This window comes from Corythoichthys intestinalis, chromosome 1 (assembly GCF_030265065.1).
Source record: "Corythoichthys intestinalis isolate RoL2023-P3 chromosome 1, ASM3026506v1, whole genome shotgun sequence".
Lineage (NCBI taxonomy): Eukaryota > Metazoa > Chordata > Actinopteri > Syngnathiformes > Syngnathidae > Corythoichthys > Corythoichthys intestinalis.
The window spans coordinates 55,825,120-55,846,568 of NC_080395.1; the positions used below are offsets into that span (position 1 = coordinate 55,825,120).

The 21,449-nt window shown below is 39.1% G+C and overlaps 1 protein-coding gene across 4 annotated transcripts in view; it reads left to right on the plus strand.

Annotated features, from left to right (window-relative positions):
• Window positions 1–21,449, plus strand: part of nav2a (neuron navigator 2a) — a 141,898-nt gene that overhangs the window by 21,249 nt on the left and 99,200 nt on the right. For all 4 annotated transcript variants that reach the window (XM_057831890.1, XM_057831898.1, XM_057831907.1 and 1 more), the window contains exon 2: window positions 10,770–10,887. In XM_057831890.1, coding sequence (XP_057687873.1) covers window positions 10,770–10,887 — 118 coding nt within the window. The remainder of the gene's footprint in view (window positions 1–10,769; window positions 10,888–21,449) is intronic.

The window sequence follows — 21,449 nt, forward strand, 5'->3', positions numbered from 1 at the left end:
CTATGGATCTTCTAGTACATTTTGCTGAACAGCATGCAGTCACAGCTGAATTTGTGCCAGAGGCAGAGTATACCAGATAATGATGGCACCACACTAACACATACCTGTCAACCCGACGTATGTCCTTACAAATTGGTAACTAATCTTACAACGTTTTATGTATTAAAAATAAAACTCAATTTTTAAAACAATATGAATTTATTGGTAATATTGTCACATATAACCTGGTGCAATCATAGAACAATATGCTCAGCTACATCATGATTACTAAAATTTAACAGTGACTTTAGTTATAATTGTATGTAGCACTTTTGGCAATTTCTATCATGTCTTGATGGCTGCACTTTATGGCACTTCAGCTCGCAATTCAGTTTGACTTGAAGATAGTTCGTTAGCGTGTCCAATTATAAATTAAAAAGGTCAATTGATAAAATTAACTTACCGATGATCTTTGAGTCAGGGACTATTTCTTTTGCTAATTCTGAGAAGTGATCGGCAATAGTTTGGGGCAAATTGTGTTCGGCAACAAATTGGCAGAATAACATCTCCGCTTTTGTCACTTTTCATTCTGCAGACTTCATCTTTATGACCAGTGTTGTTAATCTTACTTTTAAAAAGTAATTAATTAGTTACAAATTACTTCTACCAAAAAGTAATTGAGTTATTAACTCAGTTACTTGAACGTAAGAGTAATTAGTTACTTGTCAAAATAACTGGTGTTACCTTTCATGGTTTTTTTTTTTCATTTTTCAAAAAAAAAAAAAAACGGTAACTTATGTTTAGAAGTCATTTAATGTTGTGAATCAACTGTTAACGTTAAAATTGCTCCCGTTTTTGCATTAGTACCCTTCTGTATACTTTCGACGTGAAAGTTTTAAAACTGTTTCATCATTTAAAGATAGATTCAGGTCAAGATTTTGCCGATTTAGGAGTATTTTAGATAAAAAGTTACTTAGGTTCGCTAGGAAGGTTCACTACAACATAGCCTTTCTGAGAAGTCTACTGCTCTAAGATGGCGGGTGTTTACTAACGCCGCCGAGTCTATCATTTTTTATGTATTTCTATATGCATGAGATATCTAGGCGTAGATTGTAGGCTGTCGGCTACAGTCAGGAAATATTGGCGCCATGTAACCAAGCATTGCGTTTGCTACTGCGTCACAACAAACACTCATCTCCCTCCGTGTCTCTGACTTTTTTCGGGTCATTCAACCAATGTAGTAACGCATAGTATCCCGCATTGTCTCGTTGCCGAAACGGTGACAAAATCAGAACGGAGAAAAAAACCCATAATGCACGAAAAACGTACAGATTTTGAACGTACGGCGTACACATTCATAATTCAGTGCTCACTTGTACAAATTACGCCAAAACCGTACAACTTGACAGGTATGGTAACAGCAATCAACTAAACATTTATATTAACAACCAGATCTTTTCATTCTATTTTAGAATGGTTGTTTTTGCATTTCATCACCACCCAAATTGACTTGATTTCTTAGTTTTTTTCATCCATTAAGAAATTTATTGGTCAATCTGTTTGGTATGAAAACACAAATCAAGTGCTTTAGTCTATGTAGTGTACGTGTTGTATACCCTGATCACTATTGAGAAGGCTAGCCTTTGTCTGACTGATTGAGGGAAAGGTTAAGCTAATGTTGAAGCATGTCAGTGTTAACTATGAAGCAGTGTGTTGAGGAGACATGACGAAACACACAGCAGTGTTGAGAGCGAGTCCATGTGGGGGTGCTAAATATACTCTCTGCACTTTCATGAGGAAGCACTCATGTTTCTTGGACCTGTGGCAGTTTTTGCCTCGACCTGTCTTCATCCAGGTGACGCATGGCAGAGTGCAGTTACCTCAGGGTACCGACCAGGACCTACAGTCGCTTCTCCTGCCACAACTACAAAGTGGTAAGGAAGCCAAGTTTGAAGGGAGCGCATTAAGGGAATGGGTATAAATGTTTTCTTTTGCTGTCAGTACTAGTATATCCTGGGACCGATAGTGTTATTTAAAATAAGACTTCGTAAGTGTTGGACAAAAGTAATTACTTAAGGGTGACCAACAATAGGCTAGCCCACTGTATAACAATTATGGAGTTGAGAGAAAGCAAAGAAGGGTCAGCTTGAAATAGAATTATTGGGGAGGGGGCAGTTTCACGAGGAACCTTTTTTGTTTCTTAATACAAGCTCCCTAAGAGACAGAAGCAGGTAACAGACACTCAAATTGAATTTCATTTGTGCTCACGACTCTCCAATTCATGGTTATTGGAAGATGTCTTATGTCTATTTTTTTCATGAGTTTTTTCTCAGGAAACTGGAAAAGAAATTTTGGTTTTGGTGAATGAACAATTCCTGGCCCACAATGAAAGGCTGTTGTGATTGATAGCCTGTTTTTAACCGCTTTGTTTAGTGTGCTTCCTTCTCATTTTAGAAGATCACAACATAATGGCATGTGAAATGCAAAACTTCTTAGCTAAACCCACTGGACCTTGAAATTAGTAAGATTATTAGCCACAAAACCTACCAACATAATGGTTTTCGGGTGATCTGTGCTGTTAACACATGAGAGAAAAGTGTAGAAATGGTGTCTTGTCATCGGAAAATAAGAGAAATGTTACATAAGCTATTTCTAAAGGCTTGATAACAATTACGACCATCCAGTAAAGCCAATAACAGAATTACAAAAGCTACAACATCAATACGCCATTCTGTCATTTTGCAATGAAAGCATGCATACTTGTTCATAGGACATTTATACGGTGTGTTACTGGCAACAATAATAGCTCAGCCTTCACAACCTGACAAGATCCATAACTCGAACGGTTTTAAATTTTCAGCCTTTGGTTGAGTTCATATTTCTAGCAAAGGTCAAGTAGCCACCACCATGTCTGTTGACTTGTTTGACTGAAAAAGCATAAGGTGCTGGTGGTACGTTCCACTACATGCCTGTCAGTTGCAGTACTGTATATTATCAAGGGGGTGAAAACTCACGGGCTTTTTTCACTGGAGGTTTTCTGGTGGGTCTCTTGACATTCTTGAGCTGTTTCTCAATACCTAGTCCGATGCGTTCGTGTCCGTGCTTGTGTTCTTCCTTGGGAGAAAGCCGGCAAACAGTTTGCTGAAGACATGTCAACAAAGCTTACTGGAACCATGTCCTATGGTCTGATGAGACGGGCGGGCTTTCTTGTGTACCGCCTTCAGAAGAGGTTTCCTCCCGGGGTGACAGCCATGCACACCAATTTGATGTAGAGTGCAGCGTATGGTCTGACAGCACTTCTGTAACGAGTCACATGACATTTTGGAGGGAAAATGCCAAGCAGTACTAAATTTGGACATTTAGGGATGTACGTTTTTTCAAAGGGGTGTACTCACTTTTGTTGCCAGGGGTTTAGATATTAATGGCTATATTTTGAATTATTTTGAGGGGGAAATAAATTAACTATATTATATAAGATGCACACAGACTACTTTTCATTGTGTCAAAGTGTCATTTTGTCAGTATTGTCCCATGAAAAGATATTCTTGAATATCTGCAGAAATGCGAGGGGTGTACTCACTTTTGTGATACACTGTAAACTGATGATCTACAATAGCAGTATGTAAACAAATTGCAAATGGTGAATATTGGAAATTGTGATTAAATAAAGTATAGGACAAATAGCACTGTTTGATAGCACGGTAAAAGACAAGTAGCAAATGTAATCAAAGCAAGAAATATTGTCTTGTGTTTTTTGAATCCTGCAGCGTTAACAAAGCTGTTGATATGGTCTTCGTTATATATTTCAGAATATGTTGATTCTTGTGTCAGTAACTTGTATTGCACAACTGCAGCGCTGTTATATTTTGCTGTTGTATTTTGAGAGAGGAAAAAAGCTTCCCCATACTGTTGCCTCCATCTCTCCTTCAACTCAAGGGCAATCTTTGACTGAGATGCCTCGTTTTCCTCACTCATGCCAGGCTGCCCTGCAGTGCAGAGCCTCAAAGCATGAGTCATCAGTCTCTGTATCTCACACCCCGCCTGGTGACTCAGAAAACAGGGTTAGTGCTTTGATGTGAGGCTGATTCGCATCTTTGTGTATCGTATCACTTGTGTCTCAATGAATGATTCATCGGTGCTTATCACTAGTTCTGAAGAACTCATTTAGACAGTTTTCCACTTGTCTTTTGCTTTGTTTGAAAAGAAAAAAAGACTGTACTGTATGAGGAGAACAAATGTAAATATATATGAATTGTGTACTGTACGTACTGCACAGTGTTGCCCATGTTCATAATCAGCAAAAATTCTGCATGCATGAGATCAGCACCTGACATCACACAAGGTCCTGATATTTCTTGATGTTTTTGATGGTGGGAATGTCCTGCTGGGATCAACAACTCAGCTCTTAAAAAGTTTAAATTGAGAATGGTGGCATAACCATTATATGAACATGTGGCATGTGCAGCAACTGATTGTAATCGTATAATACAGTAGTTGTGGGTATCACCACCAGACATTATAGCCCCTTTCACACACGCCTAAACACCGGGAAAATCGCGGGATTTAAACGTGCAGCCCTTGTAGGTGAACACAATTTCTTAGGTCGACTGACATGAAGATTACATGGACATTTCACGGGTCGCGTCTTAGTATAATGCAGTGCTTCTCAATTATTTTCTGTTACGCCCCCCCAAGGAAGACGTAAATGTTTCGCGCCCCCCCCCCCAACTCTCTGCCGCCACTGTAAATAGTATCATTTGTCTATAATATTACGATTATAAGAACGCCTCAGCCTAACATTGTGTCCTTTTTTTTCTATCAAAGAAAAAAAGTAACATAGATCAACTTATAATAAAGTATAACTTTATTAACATTGTTTTGCTTGTAACAGAAAAGACTTATAGCGCATCAATTTGCCTAAGGTAAAAAAAAAAAAAAAAAAAAAAAAAAAAAAAGGCACATCCAAACTGTAAAAATACACTCAAGGTACATTTTTGACCATTTGATACTGAAAAATAAAATGTAATAAAATCAGTAAATAATAACAAATTTAAATTGATTAGAAACATTTACTCTTCAGGACAACATGCCAAAAAAATTGATCGAAAAAACAAAACTGAATTGGGGGGGGGGGGGGGGGGGGGGATGTCTTTGGACAGAAGGAAAGTTTTCATTTTCGCTGATTCACCACAGTGCTCACTGGTTTACTGATATAACACTGACAAAGCGGGACGATTGTGACAATTGGCAATATTCGGCACGTTTTCGCTGAAAAACAATCAAGCGGCTTATCAATGAGATTGAGGTCTAATGTCTTTAAGTGGCGTCTTAACTGATTTGGCTTCAGACTCTCCGCTATAATCATTTTTAGACTCAGTAAACAGTGGTCTTTCCTCATTTCCCACTGTATTAAAAGTCAAAGCCAAAAGGCAAACGGCCCGAAAAAAAGCGCATTCTCGGCGGCCGAGGGCGAACTGTAGGTGAGGGCGGTGGTCGTGACGATCCCAAGCCGAAAACGGCACTTCTCAGCCGGACACGTGAGAACCGGAGATGACCGTGGGTCGCTGCGTGAGGCCAGCTCTGCATGAGTCTCTTCCGTGTGCTCTTGCTTACTTCAAAAATACTGCACGCACTATGAAAATGAGAGCGCCACTGCCACCCACGGAGTGGATGTGCAAGTACACTTTATTCTAGTACGGCAAAAAAAAAAAAAAAGCATGTTCCCCGAGGTCACTCGCGCCACCCCTGGCATCGCTCTGCGCCCCCCTGGGGGGGCGCGCCCCACCATTTGAGAAGTACTGGTATAATGTCCAGGACTTTCCTGGAAAGCGGTGTGCGTGAAAGCAGGCGTTAAATTCCCGGGTCACAGCCCAATGGCTGGTGACATAAATATCATGGCTGGCCGATCGTCACTTCCTCTTTCTTCGCATTAAGACGAAAAGCGGTAAACTAACATCGCAAATATCAACATAGCAACATAGAAATAGCTAAATAAACTGAAAACATAACGAAATTACATTACTACGGGATAGTAGAGCCGAGGAAGAGAGTCCATCGTCCATCTTTGGAAATGTGTGATTTATTTTGTTGCCGATGTTAGGGTCCGCTACTGCGGAAACAAGATTGTACTTCAAAGCAAAAAAACAACGGGGGGATGTGTTCAAGTGTTTATTAAATACAGACAAAAATACACGCGATCGCAGAAAAGTGGGAATAACACAATGGGTCTGTGACAGTAGGTCGGCGGGGATCAATAATACTAACCTATGCGGTAGGCAGATAGCCGATAAGACAACAAAACAAATAGAAGCCAGCAGGCTTCTTCCTTCCCTGCCGCCTTTCGTGCTGGCTCAACAGCGGTTAGAAGCCAGCGGGCTTCTCCCTTTCCCCGGCGGCTTTCGGGCTGGCTCTCCAGCGGTTAGAAGCCAGCAGGCTTCTTCCTTTCCCCGGTGGCTGTCGGGCTGGCTCTCCAGTGGTTGGAAGCCAGGGGGCTTCTTCCTTTCCCCGGCGGCTTTCGGGCTGGCTCTCCAGCGGTTAGAATCCAGCAGGCTTCTTCCTTTCCCCGGCGGCTTTCGGGCTGGCTCTCCAGCAGTTAAAAGCCACCGTATCAAATACCAGCACAACGTAGCGCAAACAAGAGCGGCAGAGGTGTCGAATGGCGCTCAGCAAGCTAATATCTCGGCACCCTTCTCTTGGATCGCCTGGGATTGAATACAGTCTTGATGTGCTTGAATTGGCTGCAGTTACAACGTCCCTCTGGAACAAAACAAGATTTGGACCAACATCGTGAGAGCCGATGCCGACAAAAAATGACGTAATGTCCAGGTTATAAAATCACGCCAGCAGGCCTCCCCGCACAGAAAGCGCCAGTGGGCAACACCAGACAAGTGTGTGAAAGTGTCCAACCCGTGTCATTCTCGGGACATCTCTACATGTGTGAAAGCAATGACATGAGTAAATTCGGTGTCACCTTACACGGGAATTTCCCTGGATATGTGTGTGAAAAGGGCTTATTTTAGTCATACTGTGATACTTTGGCACATACTGTATTTTAGTTATGATTATATGTCATATAACTAAGTTTACATGAGTCAGTAGCCTCGTGTACCTTAACACAACTAGCAGACATGTGCTGTCATGTATGTATTTCTTGACATTACATGGCTAATTTGTATTCATCGCATTAGTTCGAATGTTCTGGTGGCGATAACATCCAATGTCTTTGTAGGTTCAACAATTAATGTGAAAAGTGACTTAATGCTCCTGCTATATTTTCTGTCATTTACCACCTGAGACATCCCTCTCCATTTCAAACCTCAAGCGCCTCTCACGTTTTGCAAACATAGCAATAATTGACAGAGTTTTAAAAGCCAAATGTTGTGACTTGCCCTCCTTCTTCTGAAACGAATCAGTCAGACCATGCTTTTGCTCGCCCCCCCGGGCTATGTGACCCTCCTGTGTTTCCTCACGATGTGACTGACAGCTACCCATTTCACCTCATTTTTAATTACAACCCAACTCCTCTATTTACCGGCCTGAACCTACTTCAAAGGAAGCAAACACACGCACACAATGGCCAGTGAACATTGGACTTCCTTTTTCCCCATGAGAAGCTATGTGTGATTTGAAAGCACTGGGCTTAATCCTGCAGTGAAGGATTTATCTTACCCCGCATGCCACTCAAGTCTTTTTCTAACAAGCTGTTCGATTGAAACGTCATTCTGACGGGTTGTGTGGCTAATGTGCGGTCTTGTACTGCAACAAAGTGAGAAGGTGAGTCTGTGTGAATGCATTTGAGTTCCTTTGAAGTGCACACCTGTTGTACAACATCACCACAGTAGTGATTGATCTACTGAGTAACACGATGGGAAAGCCGAGCTTTGTTTACAGTTTAAACAAGCGAAATAAGGCTCACAATCGTGTCATATGCATCACTGTGCATGTTCTGTGGCCACATGATCCTTCAATTGCTGCACACTCAGTGATCTCAATGGACTTGAATTATAAATGGAAGAAAGAAATCACAAAATTGTAGGTTATACGGTGGTTCACAGAGGGCATAGTCATCAGAGGGTTTCATGGGACAAATGTTAAACCTGTTCTGCATAATCTGATGACTGGTTCTTATTGAAAGGACGTACGTAACTAGACGCAAGACTTTTATCAGTGCATGTTCTGATATGAATTTTAGGCATTTGTAGTCATTACTGCATGAATTTTACACATAAACACTCATTCATTCATTCTTTTCTGTGCCCATTATCCTCACGAGGGTCGCGGGGGTGCTTAAGCCCATCCCAGCTAATTAAAGGCAGTAGGGGGATACACCCTGAATTGGTTGGCAGCTAAATGCGGCACACATAAACCATGGGTGAAAGAGGCTAGAATTTCTTGCTGGGAACTTCCTGACATGAAGGTCGCCACGGATCCAGATTTTTTTATTTATTTTTTATTGTCAAACCTCCTAAAAACACTGAAATGCATATATAACTGCTTTTGGCACAGTTATTCTGATAAAACATACAAACAAAATAAAATTATTTTCATTAAAAAAAAATTTTTTTCATTGATTTGCAAAATAAAATTTCACAAAAACAGCAGTAACCTAAACCTTCATCTCCTAATCTTTTCCCTCCGCATTTCCTAAATGCAAAACCTCAGTTTTAACTAATTAGGTACATTGGATGTACATTAAAATTGAAGCTATTGTAAATGTTTACTTATTTATTTATTTATTTATTATTTTTTTTTATAATAATAAATATAAGTAACATACAGAACAGACAGGCCAAAAGTTTGGACACACCTCATTCAATGCAACACAAATGAAGGTCCCAACCCCATTGATAAAGTATTAAATTCCACTAATCAACCTTGAAAAGGCATACCTGTGAAGTTAAAAATCAGTTTGGGGGACTCCCTCTTGAAGCTCATCAAGAGAATGGCAAGAGTGTACAAAAAAGTAATCAGAGCAAAGGGAGCGACTTTGAAGATACAAGAATATTATACGTTTTTAGTTAACACCTGTTTTTGCTAAGTACATAATCCCACACATGTTCATTCATAGTTCTACCTTCTGTGAGAATTTACAATGACATTTGACGAGTCTACATGGTTAAATGATGGACAGTAGATAAAATAAATAAGCCTCTTCAACTCTTTCCTGTCTCTTAAAGAGCTGATCAATTTTCTGTTTCATTGCCCTTTTTTATCGCATCAATTCAACAAGCTTTGTTCTTTTTTTTCCCCCGCCGTTCCAGAAAACATGCACATTTGAACCAATCAGGGCAAACTATCTCTGCTAATCACATGTCAGTATTGTGGTGTAAGGAGTTGAAACTACACCACCCAGCTTGCAGTGCGATTACTCATTGAGTCACATGATGTTATGTTGAAGGACGTTCCGCCTATACTGCGCGACTGGCGCAGGTGAAATCGAAAGTGTTTATTAAGGAAGTCATCATGATTACAACGCCTCGTATACCGGTACTTATTAATATAAGAAGAAAGACAACACAAGTATGTCAGCCAATTAATTGAGGCAGTGACACGACTCGTCAGACTCTGTAAACTGGAACAGCTGGGGAAGCTACGTGCCGTCCGTGGAATAAATAAATATTAGATATCAGTGGAAACGGATGACCCTACACAACCACTTAATTGTGCTTGTTGTTAACACTTGTCTATATAAATCTGACTTTGGTAGATTGTTTTCTTCTTGGTATAAGGTGCGTGTGTGGCAGCCTAGCAGTTTGTTTTTTTTTCCCCATAGGGTTTTGACTTTTGCCGTCATATTTTCGGGATCAAAGTACCGTATACCGGAACAGCATTCCGGCCATGAATCTTATACCGGAACAGCGTTCCGGACCGTTCCGGCCCACTTTCACTCCTGACATAAACACTATATGAACAAAATATATCTTTGCCCTCATCAAAAAAGATCAGAAGACTTAAACATTGCTGGTTGCCTGTCATCTGACTTGATCTGAAAATGAGAGCAACAAAGTTCATAAGGCCATACAATATAGGCTATAGTCAATATTAATGGTGATTTTGTTACACGTAGTGAATGTGAGACAAACTTGGGTGGGGTTTTTACACTTGATCTGCAAGGGTCATGCATCTACATAGAATACTGTTATGGCACAAATTAAGACGCAACACAACAACATTCACGTGGGGTCTGTTTGTTGAGCCAATTAGTTCTCAGTTTGGTGTGATGTTCATTTTTTTCCCTTAAGCTTTGGCTTTTTTTCTTTTTGATTGTGAGGGGAAAAGTACACGTAAAACCATTGATGGAAATAAAGATAGAGTAGTAAAAGCAAAAAAGTGAGTTTACCGACTAATTATGAAGGACGCTATTCAGATTATTCACATGCTTGCTCTGCTCCCTCCCCTCCTCCCTCTAGGCAGTGAAGGGTCTCTTTTTGTCCCCAGAGAGTGATGTCAGTGTGGCCCATTGAAAGCCGCCGCCGTGTGCTCCAAGATGAATGCCCTGGCTAAGCACAATGGCCCCAATTTGAATACCACGCAGATATATGCCAGATCGGGCTCCAAACAAAAGAGAGAAGGCTACTCTCTGCTCAATTCACCCGTGTTGTTATTTTATTAGTGTCATAAAACTGTTTCCACTATTTATGCCTAATGTACTTTTCAAGTGGGGATGGTGTTTAAAAGACAAGCAGGATGTGACAGTGCCATATCCTCTCAAGATGGGTTCTTTTTGTTTGCTTTTGTCAGCTAATAACTGAGCGATTAAGCAGTTGTGTCGCTTGTGTATCCTGCCGCAGATCTACACAGACTGGGCCAACCATTACCTTGCCAAGTCAGGACACAAGCGTCTGATCAAGGACCTTCAGACAGATGTTGCAGATGGAGTGCTGCTTGCTGAGATCATACAGGTCGTAGGTAAGGAGAGGCAACCTTTTTGAATTTTTAAACACAACTTAATGGCTTCATGCTATGTTGTTATTTATAAACTATGACTGATTTTTTTAAAGGTTAAAATGCTGACTTTCACAAAATGAAAGCTTTGCAACAATTTGGAAATTATGTGCAGTGAGTGTATTATCTGTTTTACAAAACAAAATTTGTTTACTGGGTGTTGCCGACTCTGAAAATGAATAGTTGTATTCTTCTTTGGGGCTTCACCCCTTCATCAGCCATCATTCCTGTCCGTTTATTCATATCTTCTGACAGTCATCTTGTCTGCCGCCAGCAGCCTGGCAGAAGTAGGCCACCACCAGCTGACCATAACTCAGCATTTTACAGCTATTACACTGATTTGATATTTAATGTTATTTATTAGGCCCATTTCTCACGGAAAAGAAAGGCTGTTATTATTTAGTTTGGGTCTGCATGTGACTCTTCCTCTAAGAGTTAGGACGGACTTATAGGCAGAGAAGGGAATTGGGTATGTAGTCTGTGTCACGTATTTTCATGTCACTTGCTTCGGGGGGCTTTTTGCATGACAAATCTTTTTGATCTGGCTGTGTATGTTGTCATGCTTATTTCGGCAACCCTAATCACTCCAAGGGTATGATGTATTTGCTGTTACAGCAATATGCATGCAGTTTTTGTTGTTGTTGTTGAATAGCGCAAGGAAGAATTCAGAATAATACAGTATGTACAGCAGATGTGGGAGTCATTGTTTTGCAAGTCAAAAGTAAGTCTCAAGTCTTTGCTCTCAGTCCCAGGTCAAGTCCCAGTTCAAGATTGACAAGTCTCAAGTAACTTCGCGAGTCGTACACTTTGAGCTTCGAGTTCTTGCTATGCTTTTAAAATCAGTATTTATTCATCAAGTCAACTGATAAAAACAAGTGCCATTGGCATTACAACAACAACAACAAAATAAAAATAGTGCTGACATTGCACTTATACTGCACTTTCAACTTATCCTTTAACTCTTATTCTACAAGAACATACTTCCATTTAACTTGTTCTTTACATGATAACAAAATTTGATAAAGTGCAACTGAAATTAGTAAAAATGACATTAACTGGCCTAGGGCTGGGCGATATGGCCTTTAGTACTTATCACGGTAAATTAAGCAGATTTACTTCGATAACGATAAATGACGGTAAAATTCGCCCAAGCCGACTGTTATATAATTTGAAAATCAAAATAAATGCATGAAATACAAATGAACAATTTCTCATTGATTTATTTACAAGCTTTCAATTTAACATATTTAACAACTGTGTATTCAGTGTAAACATTAAAGTGCCTGTGACACGAAAAAGCATGTTTATTTCATAATACACGCGGTATTTTATGCTCCTGAATGATATGGACCGCTTGGATGTGTGTGGAAGCGATCGCTATATTTATTTAGTTTTTTGAATCCCGCGCCAGGAAAATGAGTGACTTCCGGCTTCGGTCTTGCATTGAGGAGGAGGGCGCTGTGACGTGTACGGTAGAAGACGTCCTCTTCACTATACAGCGTACTGTTGTGTACGGGGACGAACGGTTCAGCTGATTTTGCGGATTAATATGTTTATTTTTCGCATCACGCCAGCCAAACGGCTGCAGAAAAATCATTCTATATGAGGGAGAGGCGTATGCGCCTTTTTGGAGTTTCAAAAGGTTCCCATTCACCGTGGATATTTACTGTGGGACCATTGGACTTACGAGAAAGTGAGTAAACATCTTGTTTTGTATTATGTCAAATACGAATACAGCGATTACAAAGTAAACACTACAAACTTCCTTTAAATGAAGGACTACTTACGTTTGATCATTGATAGGCATGTAAAAAGCTGCCCTAATGCTCATTAGCAGCAGCACGTTAGCGGCACAATAACTCCAGCCACCCTCCTCCGGGGAACGAACTGTAAATTGCTCTCCGCCGGGCGGTTTGCCGATCCGCGACGGCAATAGACAACCGGGTCGTCATGTCATATAATCCAGGATAGTTATGTGTGATTTTCCGCTTTGAAGACTGAAACATCACTCGGTTCGGGTTAGCATGTCGGCTAGCTGTCACGCCTTCTGGTTTGTTTACATTCTCCGAAGCCGGGGAAGGGAAATGACATATGTTCGATTTAGGTGTCACAAAATATAGTTCGGGAGGTGCGACAGTAAAGGTGAAGTCGACAGTTTTGACCATTATGGAGTAATTTTGCCATGTCGTCCTGAATAAATGCATTTTTATTATTTCATATTCCATTCAGCACAAGACTGTTATTTGTCATGACCATGCCATTTATTTGGCAATTGGGGAAAATACTTGGATAAAAAGAAAATCCTGTAAAAATATTGAAGTAAAGAGACTGAAACAATGACATTTTGCGGCTTTATTCGTCGCGTTTTCCTCGTTCTGAATAATTCCCCCTCAATGGGCTGAATAGTAAAATCGATGAGCCCAGTCTACCGCTGACGTCATCCACCTGTTGGGGACGCTAAAGCCCTATAATGGTAGGCGTGGCTAACCGGCAGATTAAAAGGCTAATTTCTCGTCATCTGTGCTTTGCTAAATTGTTGTATATAGTCGAATCGTCTCAAAATATGATTCTAATTCACATAATAATGCCGTTTAAGACTTTTTTTCTCGTGTCGTATGCTCTTTAAGTATATAAAAATATATTGTAAATAATAATCATTCAAGTATGAATATTTAAAACGGCTTGTATGAATTGAACAATGTACAACATTGTAAATATTGCTATGGCCACTGTGCAAAAATGTCATTGTAACACAAATGACTTACAGCAAGAGGGGCTTCAACAGTGCACTTCAGAGGACTGAGTATCAGACAACTTATTGTTGTTAATGGCTGCTGTGACATGATCACTCAACAAATGTGTTTACTTCAAGTTCCTACTGCGAAAAAATATCATGTTAACTCCGTTTTTTTTTTCTTCTTAGAGCATTTTCTGAAATACCCATGAGCTGATCCATTGTAAAAGCTATAAGAGGAGTCAAACACACATAGATACAAAATAACGCGACATATTGATTGCTGATTGCAGTCAGAGCCAAAAGCAGTGCTACCGCATCAACTCATTGAGTTCAGCGACTTCGACAATGTTAGAGCCGCTGTCGGTGTTTATGGCGACCTCACATCCCACGTAGAGAGCATTTGTTTCCTGGCCTAAGCAATCATTTCAACCGTGTGGTCGTCCGAGAAATAGGCTTTATCCATCAGTCGGGGTGCGCATCTTCCATTTGTTGTCTTTGAAATGGACCGTGAAATTGATGTAGTCCTCTATGGTTTGTTGTCCTTCTTGAATCCAAAATACAACCGACGTGGAGTTCTTTCTTGGCCCCAACACCACACTATGAGCGTCGACTAATGCTATACTCGAAATGCCTGTGGCCTGGCTACCGGTAGCCATTTCACTATTACCCGATAATCCGACTCCATCACGTTCACTTGTAGCGTTAGCACACCGGTTGGTAGCAACATGCTTCTGTTTGTTTCTCCTAAAAGTCACATGTCTTCACACATGGGCTGAATCTTCTTAAAGGGGAATGAGCTTAGCCGAACAACAGATAGTCAAAGCGGGCTGAAAAGCCGCATTTCTTTCATTAAAAAACAAAAAAACAAAAAACAATTTACCGACATGGCCAAAATTACGTCGGTCATCTTGAACCATCTCCGTAACGGTAAAATTTTTTTAGATGAGTCAAAAAAGTTTTTGCCTCTCTTTGGTCTTTAACCCACGTTTTCCACGCTGTAACTCATTTTGTTGTTATTGTTGTTTGAACATCTCGTAGTTTTTGTACCCAAACAACACTATCTTCAGTATCATTTTTGCAAACTCGTGCTGTGTTTAGCATGTCTACTTTCCTGGGTATTCTGCAATTTGATTGGTTGCTGTCAAATCAGAACTATGTGGCTCTAGTTTAGTTAGATGCTGTGTCAGCTCGCACACATATAGCGTATTATTAAATATAATACTCAATTTTTAATATAGTCAAACTGACAAGGGAAATTTCAATAATACAAAGGGTTAATATTATGCTGTAGTATGGAATATGGGATAATGTCTTATTTTACACTATATATTACATTATCTGATATTCTATTATTAAATATAATACTCAATTTTCAATATAGTCACACTGACAAGGGAAATTTCAATAATACAAAGTACTAATATTATGCTGTAGCATGGAATATAGGATAATGCCTTATATTATACAATATATTACATTATCTGATATTCTATTATTAAATATAAGACTCAATTTGAGACTGTAATAAGTTCATATCTATAAAAAAATTCAGGGATGTAAGCATTTATTCACAAGAATTTCAACGTAAAAAGTTCTTTGTCGTGGACTTGTAGTAAGGCGGCGCCACAGTCAACTTAAAGACGAGCCGCCCAAAATAAATGCTACCTGCACGGTTTCTTTTTTCTTTTAACCAAAAATCGCGACTGTTTTACATCCATATCTATAAAGATTTCAGGGATTTAAGCATTTATTCACAAGAATTTTAACGTAAAAAGCTCTTTGTCCGTGATTCCACTCGGTCAGCTTTGACGGCATCGCCAACAATGCAGGCCCCCTATTTATCGGTACCGCACCCGTGTCCCGTCAATTACATTTTGAAGTCTATGCTCGAGTCCAAGTTAAATGACCCAAGTCCACACCTCTGATGTCCACTACTAATTCTTTTATAATCCTGATTTTCACAAATTTAATTTCGAGTGTAAATGAATTAATCATGTAATTCCTGGAAGAAAAAAAATGTCAACAGGTAGTTGTTGTACAGGGATGTATCTACAGTATGATGCTGATTTACATGTTTGAAATTTACATTTTAAATAGTTTGCAGGTTGCTCTTACTTTTTGTATTTTTGTACATTAATGATAATATGCTAGATTCCTCGATGAGACGGAGAGCTAAAGCTCTGAACACTTGTCAACCTAATGCAAAAAATTGTTTCACGACTTATCACAATTAATCTCTCTATGTACTTCTCAGCAACACTGGCTAGACAATTTCAGATTGTTTTTTTTGTCCAGGAGACTTAGAGGCTTTAATGCCTTTATTCCTGAGATTAATTTTGTTTATTAGTTTACCTTCTGTAATTTGCTGTTCAACAAAAGAATCCCCTTGACCTCCTGTCAAATCAAATTGTGTTTTACAAATTGTAGGACATTAAACTATGATGGTCAATCAGGAAGTCTCAAGTTTCTAATGGTCATCAAGCACGAGACCTCTTGCCGTCTCCATAAAACCTAATCATAGATGATTTTCCAAATAGTTTGAAACCTAATTGGTAATTAAATTCAAGGGAAGGAATTTAATACAGCCATGTTTTAAATGCTAGGTGTAGTAGGTCGAATGGTGATCACCTCTACACAACAGAAACTATAAACAACTTTTCACTTGTTGCAATACTCCTTTATGTGTGTCTCATCCATTGTGGAAACTTTACACCACACAATGATAACGAAACTGGAGCTGTCTTTTGGTCTTGGAACGGTCATGAAGTGGCATACCATAGGTTCAAACCTCCTATTCAGTTTTCGTCATTTCCTGGGAGCTATTGTTAATAGTGCAGACTGTTTTGATACGGGAAAAGATAAATACAAATTCCCATGTTTCAATATTTTGCTCTTCAGTTTTGTGTTAGGTTGTGCTGATCATTTGTGTGGCATTTTTTATAGCATTTAGCTTGCACTTTTGCGAACATATAAATAGTTAAGGGTTCCAGTTAAATCATTGTAACCAGATATTACCATTTGACAACATATTCCAGTGCTCACCTTTTTGTGTAGGAGCATTGCCTGAAAAAGAGTGTTAAGAAATTTTCTGCATGCGCATAATTGGCTGACAGAAACCTAATGTTTCCTCTAACCGTGACCAAGGGATTTAGTTTTTGTGGCGATTATTTTATATTATGCAGGCAAGATAAGCTATGCAGTGCAGTTTTTGTGCAACAAGGCCCTCCCAGGTTTTACTTGCTCATAGTACTAACAAATAGGTCTTAAATTTGTCAACATAGCATGACTTCAGTTAATGCATTCAGCAACATTTATCATAGGTCTATACAAAAGATTTAATCAGTCCTCAAATAGGAACAATATGCTATTTTATATTCTAAAATTATATTGACAAACAAAAACATTATAGAGTTTTGTGTCTTACAACAAAATAAAGTACCAAAAGAAAGCATGACCATTGCCTGCATACAGTAGGTTCCACTCACCTGGCTTTACCGCTTAAAGGTTTTTTAAATGTGGTAAAAGCTCTTAGGATCATTATCGAATCTCTATGTACAACTGATAACGCTATTCAACACTACCAGCATTTCAAAGAAAATAGGCATGTAAAACCTAATGACTCTCACAGTTAGTCTTTTTTTCCGACTAACACACTATGTGACCTTGTAGTGATATAATGGCCAACTTTGCAATTTACTGCGCGGAAAATGAAAGCCAACATTAATATGCTGAGACAGCATATATTAAAGCAATAAATGTTCTGTGTCAACGTATAAAGTAGGGCATCTACTGTATAATGGTGAAGTAGGATGAGGAAATGATGACATAGTCTAGTCCAGAGAGTCAGTTTCTCGGCAAAGAAAAGCATGTATTGGAAGCAGTCAATCAATTGGTTCATGTCTAACAAAGAGAGAAATGTAGAAACATGAAGCCGGTGAATATGAGGACTTAATATAGAGCTTCATAGTACATTTAATAATAATACAATATTAAATGAGCAGATTTTCTGACTTAGTTTTTATTGAACAGCAGTAGTGTTTTAGGGTCATCACTGTATAGTAATAGCAGCGTGCCATCAAAGGCACCCTACGATTTGATTCGATTACGATTTAGGGTGCTACGATTCGATTATTGAACGATCTTCTTCATGGTATTAACGATGATCACGATTTTCAATGCACCCCCCCCCCGCCTTTCAGGTTTTATTTTTTTCTTACTTTGTGGCTACTTCATACTTTTAAGCAAGGTATATTTGTCAGTATTCATTAATGAAAGCAACTAAACAAATTTATGTCCATTAGGTTTTATTTCCAATCACCAGGAACAATGGAAACATTCCTGTACAACACAAAGCTGACCCTAAGCTGCTCCTTTTAACAAGAAGGTGCAAAAACATTAGCTGTTTCAAAGGCATTACTTGTTTCTGTCAACAAGACAATAAAATTTACACTGGTGGAATGAATTCCACATTTTCTGGAAAAAGTCCCTTTAGAAATAAGACTTCTTTTAACCAATACACTTTATACTTTGTTTTCACATATTTCTGTACTATTTTTCATGTTTGTTGTGTTACCGCTGTACTTAATCCGGGTTTTACACGTTCTGCATATGAAGTAACTTTGGCACACCAACACACAACGCACAAATGGACATGGAAATAGACGTTAGCGAATTTGCTAATTAGCTTAACGCTAGACGCTAACTGTTAACATCTCAATAAACAACAACAATAAAGGCTAAACAGTACAAGACGGTTCGTGTACTCACTTCTTGTAGACGCACACTTGACTTAGAAACACACTCAGGACATTTTTCAAATAACATGACTTGAAACTACTGCTGGACAACTGAAAGGCAAGCAGCAGTGAACTATATGTCTTCCCCTCTCGCGCTAAATAACTTGCGCACAGAAGAGGACCCAAAGCGCAACCACTCTGAGCTTGCCTGTCTTATACACAAATTTATTTTCGAGTCTTTTGTACAGGAGTAAATCTCTCACTCAGTAACTTCCGCTGCCGCAATTCTCACCTTGTGAGTCCTTGCAAGCATATTTATTTCATATTTCACACAGTGTTTTATGCTCCTGAATAAAATGGACCGCTTGGATGTGTGTGGAAGTGATCGTTCTATATATTAAAACTTTCAATCCCTCACCATAGAAATGAGTGACTTCTGGCTTAAGTCTCGGGTTTAGAATGAATACGAATGTTACGTCTCCCGGGTCAGCATCTCACAATACAGCATTGCTTTATAGCGTGCAGATGGAATGCGGATTCAGCTGATTTTACGGATTAATTTGTTTATTTTTTGCATCACGCCAGCCAAACGGCTGCAGAAAATTGTTGCTACACCAGGGAGTCGGTGTGAGCCTTTTTGGGTTTCAAAAGGTTCCCGTTCACCGTGGATATTGGTCAAAACAAGCCCTACTACTGGGGGACCATTGAACTTACGAGGAGTGAGCAAAAATCGTATTTTGTATTATGTCAAATACTTGGATCATGGCACATGTTTTAATACGGACGTGGCTTGCATTTTGTTGCCCATTGTCCACCGAAAATGCCACTCAGCCGAAGACCGGCGGCTTGTCGCACACCCCCTCGCCGGGAGAGCACTATACTCGGCTTGTTGCCCTCTTCGTGTGCCCGGTGTTTTGTCAAATTTTCAACCCTTATCAGAAATGGCAACTTTTTGTTAAAAATGGCCGCGAATAAAGCGATTACAAAGTAAACACTACAAACTTTCTTTGAATAAAGGACTATAATTATTAGAGATGTGATCGGACCCGATCCTCCGATCACGTCATTTTCAAAGTATCAGAATCGGCAAAAAAATATCGGAAATGCCTTTTTTTAATATATATATATTTTTAATTGAATCGTTTTCTAATTGTATTTAACGTTACAGACATAATGTGTTACACTCTTCCAGAGTCTTTATTTTAAGACTAAGGTAGGGTTATCAAATTTATCGCGTTAACGGCGAGAATTTATATTATATACATTTATCACGTTACAATATTTGACGCAAATAATACATGCGCTGCACGACCCACTCATGCATTGTCGCGTTCAACCTATAATGGCGCCGTTTTACCCATACAATATATAGAGCTAAAAGGCAGCGTAAAATGAGTAGAGAGAATTTTGGCAGCCTTTGGAGCCTTTTTTTAAATAGCTAAAGCCTTACAATCCCTCTCCCAACGATTAGAATAATCGTGGGAAGCAATGTGGGGAAGAAAGGTAGTAGTTGATCTTTTTCTTAACACCCTATGTTATTTCCCAACGCTGAGAAGATATATCAATTGGTACCACGACGCACAGTCATGGTTGCACTTCCCATCATGCATTTGGTCATAAGTTAAACGGCTACAGTATCATTTACTGAAAGCTCAACAAATACACTAGATGGCAATATTTAGTCACAATATACAAAGTCACATTTATCCTTTAAGAATTACAAGTCTTTCTATCCATGGATCCCTCTCACAGAAAGAATGTTAATAATGTAAATGCCATCTTTAGGATTTATTGTCATAATAAACAAATACAGTACTTATGTACTGTATGTTGAATGTATATATTCGTCCGAGTATTATTCATTTTTTTCTTAATGCGTTGCCAAAATGTATATGATCGCGAAAAATTATCAGGAATGATTGGAATTGAATCGGGAGCAAAAAAAAAAGCAATCGGATCGGGAAATATTGGGATCAGCAGATACTCAAACTAAAACGATCGGGATCGGATCGGGAGCAAAAAAAAACATGATCGGAACAACCCTAATAATTATGTTTGATCATGGACGGAAATGTAGAAAAGTTCCCCTCAGACACATCCTGCCATGTTAGCTGCACAACAACCACACGCCGCTCTCTGTTTACGTCTTCGCCGTGTAGTAAAGCATTATTTTACGCCATATTTGTGTTGAACATGTGGCAGCTACGCGCTCCTAATTTTGCAATGTCGTACTGAATAAAATGCATTTTTTATTATTTCATATTCCATATAGTACAAGACTGTTATTTGTCATGACATTACCATTTATTTAGAAATTGGGGAAAAATTATTCGATAAAAAGAATATCCTGTAAAAAATATCGGAGTAGAGAGACTGAAAAAATGACATTTTGCAGCTCTCTTCGTCGCATTATCCTCGTTCTGAATAATCAATGGGTTGAATCATAAATCAGATAAAACCATGACCCTGCTGACGTCATCCTTCTGTTGAGGACGCTAAAGCCCTAATGGTAGGCGTGGCTAAACGGCAGATTAAAATTTCTCGTCATCTGCGCTTTCCCAAATTTTTGTATATCGTCGAATGGTCTCAAAATATGATTCTAATTTACATAATAACGCTATTTAAGACTTTTTTTTTATCCTGTCGTACGCACTTTAAGTTGTCCGGGCGGCAGACGTGTGTTGAATTTAGTTCCACTAGCAGCGTCTGTCATTAAGGTATTAGGGAAAATCATTGTTTTTGAACATTTATGAATCATAATCGAATCGCCACGTGTCAAATCTCGATTAATCTAATAATTGATGTATTGGCCCACCGCTATATAGTAAGCGATAACGATGTAATCATGAGTAATATTAATATCTTGTGGTGCCGCGTATTGCCTTGGTGTTTGTGGCTGGCTTAATGCTATGTTATGATGTGTTAAACAGCATCACAGTGAATTAAATTTCTTTTTTGGCATCTCACCTTGTCCCCGCATTAACATGAAATATGAATGGGAATACTGATTCGGTATCAAGTCACTATATTAAAAGATATTATGCAGGCAATTT